Raw genomic sequence first — 9,835 nt, forward strand, 5'->3', positions numbered from 1 at the left:
ACATGCAATAAATGAGTTGACAAAAGAAATAATACTCATATTAAGAATAAGTAATACTAATCTAGTATTACTAAAGATAAAAAGTAATTTTAAAAAAATAAAAATAATAAAAATTGTTACATATTAAACTTTAACTAAAATTACTATAACTTAAAAATTTATTAAAATTGCTACGTATATAACCGTTTTGGCCACTAAAATAATATTAAAAAAATATATTAAAGTTGAGTAAGTGTAAATTATTTTACAGCATTACATTTACAATAATATATTATTATTAAGTGTTACATGTTATAACAGACACAGAATAACTTCTCCACATTATTATAATTATTCGTATCTGCTACAATAACGATAAAAATAAAAGATATTTTAGAAATAAAACATGCAATCACACCGTCACAGTCTATCCCTTTCAATTAGAAAGAGTACTTTTAATATTATTTTTTTTACCAAAAAAAAAAAAAAAAAAAAAAACAATTCTCCTCTCGTCTTTCCTTCAATCTAAACCAAAACAGAAATCAACAAAATGGTCCTCTCGTCCTTTCTACAACCTGTCGCATTTAACATGATCCTTTCAATCAGCTATAGCAAATGGTCCACCTCTTTTAAGCCCATTCTAGTCTCCTCCATCTAACTTAAAACGTGCACATTTGTTTTCGATATCTGACCGATCAAAGAAAGTTCCGTTGTTTCTCGATGCTTTTGACTAAGCCGGCCGAAAATCGGTTCGGTCGGATGCCCTTCACTGATGACACAGGAGCTGCTTGATGTCCAGTTTCTGAATGAACAAAAGAAACACCCATCATTATTAGGCCATCTCAAACCAGTCAGAGATGTTCTTTTGGGTTCTCATTAGTCATTACAACCAAATGCCCACTCTGCCAAATGACACACAAGTGGCCAGACAAGTGATTACACCCTTCAATTATATGCAATCTAGATTTCAGTGCCATGCTTGTTTGTCTTGGCCTATTCTATTGGACTGTTGCATTAATTAGAGACCTCCAACATCCTCATGGACCTTTTGCTCTTGTATTCCTCTAGCCTTCCCTTGCAATGGAGACTTCCCACTGAGAGCCATGAAGTGTTCTTGCTCCCCCTTGGCAGCTCTTCGTGTCGCTGCCTTCATCGTCCTCTTCCTCTCTTTGACAACATGGATTAGATTTTCAAAGGCATCCTCGAGGGAATTCTTACATCACCACCGGCACCGCCATCAAGTAATGAGTGTGCCTTCACCGCTACCGGTCTCTGGGGATATAGATTCGAGAAATGGAGTTGAGAAGCGGCTCGTCCACACAGGACCGAACCCGCTCCACAACTGAAAAAAACTGCAGCTGACACCAGCTTGTGGATAGTTAGCTCCTGATTCATCTGTTCTTGCATGCAGAGTAGGTTTGGTAGGCAATTCATCCTCTCTTGTTCTTTCTTTCTGAGATTCTCGATGCGTGTCCTTGGCATTTCGATGTCTTCTTCCTGTGAAAGAAACTACAATGGAGGTTGTAAGCTTCAAGTACAGTCGTCAACTTTTTTTAACCATTACTTATGCTGCTACTGCTTTGCGGGTTGATGATGTCTCTAGGTTTCTGGTTGGCATTATTACTTTTTATCATGGAATTATGTTTTTGAGAGCTTTTCATGAAGAGATCCAGAGCTAACCGATTAAGATCCATCAAGTGAAAACAAATTACTTCAGAGATAGGATGAAACGATAAGATTATGAATTCAACAAGGAAGATACAAGTTATTAGATAAACACCTAAAGGTAATGCAAAAGACAATGTTAACATTGCAACTAAGCACTAAGCTTCTATAAAAAGAACAAAACAATGTAATAAAGCAACTGTAAGAAACGGTATAGCTTTTCAAGTGAGAGAAAATAAAATTTTTACCGACATAGGTGTTATAAAAGATATGAGTTCATATAAAGATGAAATTTGCCATAGATACTCTTCTTTCAGCCTACTGATGAACAAATTTTAGGAGCTTATTTGATTGCATGCACCGAGCACCTAAAGTTCAAAAATCTAATATCATGCATGATACATGGTAACAATTTACCTTCTGTAAATTCACATATTTCTTCTACCCTGAATGCATCTGGTCAACTGCAATAAATTCATGAAGTACCTGCTAAGTTGTATAAAGCTGCAATTATTTATTTTAAGCACCCACTTGTCCTTCCTCCCACTCATTCTTCTACTTGCTTCACTTTCATGTAACATAATAATTGACAGACAACACAAACCCCTCTATGGGCATCCAATTCTAGTAAAACTCCAGAAGCAATGCCAATCTGCATCTCTCTGCAGCTCCAGCAAGTGCGGAGAAGAGCACTCCGAGCCATTAGCCATTACCCCCTTCCTGTAGTAGTATTGGTGGCCATTCTACTAATGATCCAGCTTGACCAAGAAAATGAATGTTGCAAGAATTATCTAAGAACACAAATTTCACTTGGAAACACCTGTTTCAGTGACTTATGAAGGGACTATTATGTTGCAGGCAACGAGGAGTTTAACACAGAACCAACCTTATACTTAGCATTTAGCAAAGGCCTGCAGATTAAACATCACATATCCTAGATCATATGTAAATCAGCCTCACAAATCTAGCTCCAAAATTGTTTACGAATCGTCTCCAGTACCTAATATATTCCTTTCATCAATAGTCTAGCCCAAAAATTGCTCATGAATTGTCTCCAGCACTGAATGTATTTCTTTTATCTCTGGATGCATCTGCTCACCTGCAATAAATTCATGAACATGCCCACCAGCCTGTATAGAGCTGCAGCCAGGCAATTTAAGTATTCCTCTGTCCTTCATGCATTTCCTTATTCTCCTTGCTTCTTCACCATCTTTCCCTAATGTCTCATGGATATTTGACAGAAGAACATAACCACTACTACGGACTTCCAACTCTAGGAGATGCCTTGCTGCAACTTCAACACATCGTGTGTCACCATGATTCCAGCAAGCACTCAGTAGTGCCCTCCATGCGATTGCCTTGTCTGAAGGACTAACATCCCCAGACATCCTTCCAATGATTTCTTGAGCCTCCTTGAAATACCCAGCTCGGCCAAGAGAGTCTACCATGCATACATAGTGTTCACTTTTGGGCTCAATTCCATAGCTGCTCATGCTGTCGAAAGCTTGTAAGCCTTCTTCCACTAGTCTTGAATGACTGCAAGCCGTCAATATGGCAATATATGTCGCATCATCTGGTTTCACCTGTTCTTTCATCATGCAAGCAAACAGTTTAAGTGCATCCTCTCCATGACCATGAATTGCTAGTCCAAGAATCATCACGTTCCAACAAACAGTATCTTTTGATGTCATTGCATCAAATAGTTTCTTAGCCAAATTCAAATTCCCACACTTTAGATACATATCCATCAGTGCAGTGCACAATTTGATGCTCATTTTCAATCCGGATCGATTCATATACTGATGAATCCATATACCAATATCCAGTGCTCCAATCTGAGCAGAAGCAGAGAGTGCGGTCACTAAAACTCCTTCATCAGGCTCCAAGCCTGCTGCCTGCATTAGACGAAACATAGACAGACCTTCTTTGAAACAGTTATTCTGCACATAGGCATAAATGATAGCCCCCCAAATCCCATGATCCTTAAGTGGAGATTCGTCGAACAGCAACCGGGCATTCTCGACGTCCCCCAGCTGACCATAGCCAGAAATCATGACAGTCCAAGACACGGCATCTCGTTGGGGAATTCCATCAAACACCTGTCTGGCAGAAACGGCATCGCCACCGCAAGCGAAGCACACCAGAGCGAGCGTGTTGCAGACGAAGGTGTCAGCGAAAAATCCAAGCTTTATGGTGTGGGCGTGGACCTGAGCGCCGGCTACGGCGTCCTTCAAGCCGGCGCACGCTTTGAGGACGTAAGGGAGGGTGTAGTTGTCCGGGGAGAGGCCGTCGCGCAGCAATCGGCGGTAGATGTGGAAGGGCTCGGCGTAGTGTTGGCGGAGGAGGAGGGCCTTGATCATGGTGTTGCGGATGCAGAGAGTCGGTGCGGGGGCGTGGCGGAAGAGGAGGCGGGAGTGGCGGAGGCATCCGCGGACGGGGTGGGAGCAGAAGGCCAGGAGGCGGCTGACGGCGAAAGGGTGGGCGGCGATGCCGGCGGCGGCGAGCTGGGCTTGGGTTTGCTTCAAGTGTCGCATGCTCTGGCATTTCTCTAGAAGAAGGAGGAGGCGGCGATTTCTGCTCGCCATGGAATGTTGGCTCCAGTTCGCTCATGCTTCCTTCAATTGAATGCAAATTGCAACTCTACTTTGCGGTAGCAACACTGCGTCTGCTTCTTTGCTGAGTTTTAATTTTTTTTTAAAAACAAACTTTAATAATATTTGATCAATTTTGACTAAATTGAATTATTTTTTAAATAAATTAAATCATTTTTAATTAATATTAAACAACTTAAACTCATTTTAATATATTTTAGACTATTATTAAATAATTTTAAGAATAAAAATATTTTTAAATATAAATTGTCCATTTAATATCTTAAAATAAAGTGTGCTTAATAGTAATAAAGATAAATTTTAGGTTACCTTTTAATTTATCTCCCCAAAGTAGGATGACAATGAGACATGAACAGGGACAGAGCAGATTTGCAATAAATTATAGCCATGTCCTCATCTTCAATTTTATTTAATCTAAAAATCCTCCTCTCTAGTCCAGCAGGATTAAATCATCATTCTGTCCTCATTTACCATTGACTTAATAAAAAAGCTTTCCATCCTCATTCCACTTTGAATTACCATTCACTTAATTAAAAAATTTTCAATTTTCAGCTCGTATTAATACAAAAAATTAATTATTATTATTATTATCGGGACAGGTTTGAGAATAAGGATAACATCCATATACTCGTCCTCGTTCAACTTACGGGGATTTGAAAAATTCTCGAATCCAAAAAAATTCTTCAAACTTGTCCCCGTTTTGAATTTTTTCCATGGGTCCCAAACCCATGGAAAAATTATCATCCCTATCCGCAACTCCTTTGCTCCTGATTTACTTTGGTGACCGATAGAAAACTTCAATTGAATCGAATCGATCATCTCTAGAATTAATTGACGTAAACTAGACACTTAGTGTCAACTAAAAAATAAGCTCTAAATCAAAACTATTAATGTCATTAGTCTCTACTAGGGATATAAACGAACCGAATCGAGTTGAATATGTAGAAAAATTTAAGGTTTGAATTTGACTCTAAATAAGTGTATATTCGAGTTTGAGCTCAATTCGAAGCTTAAAAAATTTAAAAATTTTTATTCGAGTTTGGTTTGAATTAGGGTTTGGGTTCGAGTTCGGCTCGAAAGATTCGAATAAATTCACGAACTATTCGAATTATTACTAGAAAATAGGTATTCGAAATACTCAAAATTTATTTATTTAATATATTTAACTTATATTAATAAAATATTAAGATTCGCGAGTAACTTGTGAACTATCGAACAATATAATTTAAGTTTGAGTTCAGTTAAAAAAAAGTTCAAACATGTTTAATAAATTTGAATACGAATCAAATATTTTAAAAATCGGTTCAAAAAAATTTGTGAGCCATTATTTGCACCCCTAATCTCTACCAGCGAAAATGATTAAGGTTTTTTTTTTTTCTCTTGGGAATAATATGCGTAAAGACTTGTTGGGAGTTACCTCGGTAAAACCCCTTGATAATTAAATCAGATTATAAAGAAAAGATAATAGTTAGATAGGCGAGTTAGGGAAGAATAACACATTTTCATTGTTGGGAGTCACCTCGGTAAAACCCCATGATAATTAAATCAGATTATAAAAAAAGATAATAGTTAAATAGATGAGTTAGCAAAGAATAACACTTTTTCAATGTTGGCAGTATTAATTTTTTTTTTGGGCAAAAGTTGAATACGTTCATTTTTAGCACCCTATCAATTTGTTCCAGGATTAATATGGAGGAGATAAATCATAAATGACTATTAACTTTTAAAATAATGATTAATATATAAAAAAAATATTTACTTCAATTTTATTGAGATTCAAACTTTAAATTTATGATGATAATACTTCATACGTTAATCACTATATCTTCTTGAAAAAAAAGAGAGCGATCAAAAATTATGTTGTCTTTTCTCAATGGACGGGCCTTTTGCAATTGACATCATTGTAACTATCGCATTAAACTTACATGTAGGACCTCGAGTCTTCGGCTGACAATGGGACGTTTGGGCATTCTGGCTTGGACTTTGGAGTTCTAATTAGCTTCCGAGTGCTTGGACTTTGGAGTCCTCGATGTTCAACAATTAGGCGGTGGGCCACTCGAGTTCACGGATGCTTGATGTACTACATGAGTAGACTAAATTTAATTGAATCTATATGTGGATTTAATCATCATAAGTTAAATTTACACTTCATCGATATATACATAACTAATTAGTATTAAAATAGTTAAACTTAATTAAATGATCTAATATATATATATATATATATATATATATATATATATATATATATATATATATATAGTTTAAATTAAATAGATATAGATTTAATATATAGATCCAATAACTCGGTTCATTAATATTAATGAATTATTAATGATGAATGAGTTTCAAGGTGAATAATCCTTATAGGATGTGCTTAGTATATAAAGGAAGAGACTCATGAATTAAGACAGATTCTAAAGCTTTCTTCAACCTCCATTCTTTCCCATTGAGAAAGAACTAAGGATTGTCGCCACCCACTCTTATAGAAGACTATTCCGTACTAGCAGGAATACCGGTAACAAGTAAAAAGCGATAGCTTTGCAATGAATTCAGGTCAGCTTGTACTAGCTATTGTTTCGATTTTCTATTGTGCTCTAGAGATTGATGATAGTAAGATTTTATTGTAGATGCATCCTTTAATTCATGTTTGATGTATTATAATTCTAACAATTGGTATCAGAACTTAGAATTGACTTATTATTAGTTTTTAAGACATAAGGATTATTTTTCAACATTTTGGAACATATACATCAATTTTTGTATTTGATTTCATATGGATGAGTGAAATTGATGTGTATTCGTTAAATGTAGCATAGATAGCTTGGGACTTAACCTATGAATTGAGTTTTTCATATTATCTGCAAAGAACGAGATTGACAGCACAATTTTAGGGCTGAAAATCGCATTCAGAAATCAGATTCTTCTGATATCAATTGATTAAGGAGTTGCGAATTTACTAATCGATTAACATAAGGCTCAATCAATTGGGATGCTCAAGTTCGTAAACAGAGGGGGTCTGGGATCGATTGACGTTTACCAATCGATCAACATGAAGAGTTAATTGATTGGAATTACCTGATTACGATGAAGGCCTCAAATCGATTGAGTAGTCGATTAGAGTTCCTCAATCAATCACGTAATCGATTTTGGAATTGTTGGAATCCATATAAGGCTTCCGAATCGATTGGCTGATCAATTGATGTTCATCAATCAATCAGTCAATCGATTGAAGTCCATAAGGAAGTCCACAGAAAGCTTTTGAATCGATCAGCTAATCAATTAGGATTCACCAATCAATTGACTAATCAATTGGCGTTCACTGGATTGTCCATAGAAGGTTTCTGAATTGTGGGGTGGATGAACGAGCGAATAGAGGCCTTCTGGATTGATCAGTGGATCGATTCATATGTGTTCAGTCGATTGACACGTGTGTGAATCGATTCACATTCATCATTGATCGATCAACGAGGGCGTCAATCGATTGATATTTAATACCAATTGATTGATAATTGAATTTAGCTCAGTTTTCAACAGTTTCTTACTGGATTCTTTTTCGTTCTTGCTACTTAGTCAAACCTATACTATTGCTAAAGCGAGAAATATTGGGGAAGCTAGGAGTATTAGTGTAGAGGAATGTATGTCTATGCTAAGAGTGGTTGACCCAAAGGAAAATCATTCAAAATGTCAGATATATGTTTAAGAAAGCTCACAAATTGAGTTAAACTTCTTGATCATGCACATGGAGTGTCGACCCACAAGAAGGGGCACTATGTGGCCAATTAGAAGCATTGTGAGTGATACTAGAAAACATAAGCTAACTAAGGAAGCTCATGAATAAAGTATCATGTGCATAATGCATCGGGCCAAAAAAGGCGAGTTATGTGGCATATGAAAGCAATCATGAGTTATTTAGAGAGTATTAATAACAAGTTACAATTTAGTCCAAAGACTTAATGTAATGTTACACTAGGAATCTCTATTAATGCCCATATAGTTGTATGTTTTATTTGTTGTATTTTGTTATTGCACAACTATAAAGACACATGTTTTGTTTATTAAATTGAGCTATGTTTTTTGCTTTTGTTTATGTAGTACTCTCAATATTTGCTAATTTAGACAACATTCCCATGTTTATTGACACAAACTTTGGACAATGGAAAGAGTATATTATAGTTGTTGGGACCTTGACACCTTTAGAGGGGGGTGAATAGCTCGTCACTCAAATTATCGCTTCCTATACTTGTTAGTACACAACAGAGATACATAACAAAACTAACAAATAGAAAGTTAGCTAAACATGGAGGTAATAACCAAGACAATCAAATCTCTAACACGTTTATGTAACGTGGTTCGAAGATCACTTACTCCTACTTCACGACTGTCCGTACGGTGGAAGATCCCAATCTGTTAGTGGATGATTCCCTGGAAACTTTCGGCTAGTTTGCGTAGCTTTTTGTGGGTGGAGAAACCTCACCACAACTCGCACGAGACTACACTAGATCACTTGAGCACTTGAAGACTCTAATTAGGGTTAACCCTCACTAATTTAGTCAATTATGCCTAAGCACCCCGAGCTCTATTAAATAGAGTTCAGGAGGAACACACAAAGCTATTTTCTCGCTATCAATTGACTAGTACAACCACCAGTCGACTGATCCTATGTGAAATTCGACCGTTACAAGCCAACGGTCGACTACTAGTCGACTGATGAAAACATCAATTGACTGTTATAGTAATGCTACAGTAACACTGAAATTTTACCCTGAGTACAGTTTCTCATGCACTCATTCTTGCCCGCATAATCTAGACCTAGTTTCTAGCCTCCTTCATCAACCTCACATCCCTCGGATGCCTTCACATCCTTCATGCCTTGCCTTCTGGTGTCTCTATCGACCTTGTCATTGTTGCCAGGTCTTCTACCAAGAGGTCGCGCCTCCAAGACTTCATTCATTGCCAAGTCATACTTGGACTTATGTTGCCAAGACTACATGCTTGGACTTACACCGCCAAGTCTCACCCTTAGACTTTCCTCCTTTGCCAAGATCACACTTGGACTCTCCTTATTGTACCTGTATCCTACACACTCACAATGCATATCAAATATAACAATAAATCTAACTTAAATTTTTACCCAAATATCAAAATCTAGGGTATCCGATTGCTCAAACAATCTTCCCTTTTTGATGTTTGGCAACCTATTTAAGTTAGGGAAATATATATGTAATAACAATGCAAATAAACATGCATATATACTCATGCATAAGTCATGAAACCAAATCCTAGGCTCTCCCTTCACCTAAGCTCTCCCCTTGAGCTAGAATTTTCGTAAAGTGAAACTTCTCCCTATTTGCCAACAAGTGAGCAATTGCTCTGCCTTCACTTAAGCTCCCCCCTGAGCCAGGTTTTTTTTTGCAAGGATGTGTAGGTTTCCCACTTAAATCCAACACTTCTTCCCCTTTGCCATACATTAAAAAGAGCTCTAACAATATCTTAATTATTGGACTCTTTATCCTCTAATGACTCTAAACATCATATATTAATCTCTTATAAGATTACATACATGTTCATCATCATTT

At 36.8% G+C, this 9,835-nt stretch overlaps 1 protein-coding gene across 3 annotated transcripts; it reads right to left on the minus strand.

The window, feature by feature from the left end:
- Window positions 1-407: 407 nt before the first annotated feature.
- LOC122047121 (pentatricopeptide repeat-containing protein ELI1, chloroplastic-like) lies at window positions 408-4,316 on the minus strand. 3 transcript variants are annotated; one of them, XM_042608189.1, is made up of 2 exons: window positions 2,131-4,316; window positions 408-1,488 (listed from the first exon to the last, which is right to left on the minus strand). In XM_042608189.1, the coding sequence occupies exon 1, from the start codon at window positions 4,227-4,229 to the stop codon at window positions 2,670-2,672; it is 1,560 nt and encodes a 519-aa protein (XP_042464123.1). In that variant the 5' UTR covers window positions 4,230-4,316; the 3' UTR covers window positions 408-1,488; window positions 2,131-2,669. The 3 variants fall into 3 exon arrangements, with proteins under 3 accessions (XP_042464123.1, XP_042464122.1, XP_042464120.1); XM_042608188.1 differs by having other exon boundaries at window positions 408-1,476; window positions 2,062-4,316; XM_042608186.1 differs by having other exon boundaries at window positions 2,062-4,316.
- Between the last annotated feature and the right edge of the window lie 5,519 nt (window positions 4,317-9,835).

The sequence above is a fragment of the Zingiber officinale genome, chromosome 2B, assembly GCF_018446385.1.
Source record: "Zingiber officinale cultivar Zhangliang chromosome 2B, Zo_v1.1, whole genome shotgun sequence".
Classification (NCBI taxonomy): domain Eukaryota; kingdom Viridiplantae; phylum Streptophyta; class Magnoliopsida; order Zingiberales; family Zingiberaceae; genus Zingiber; species Zingiber officinale.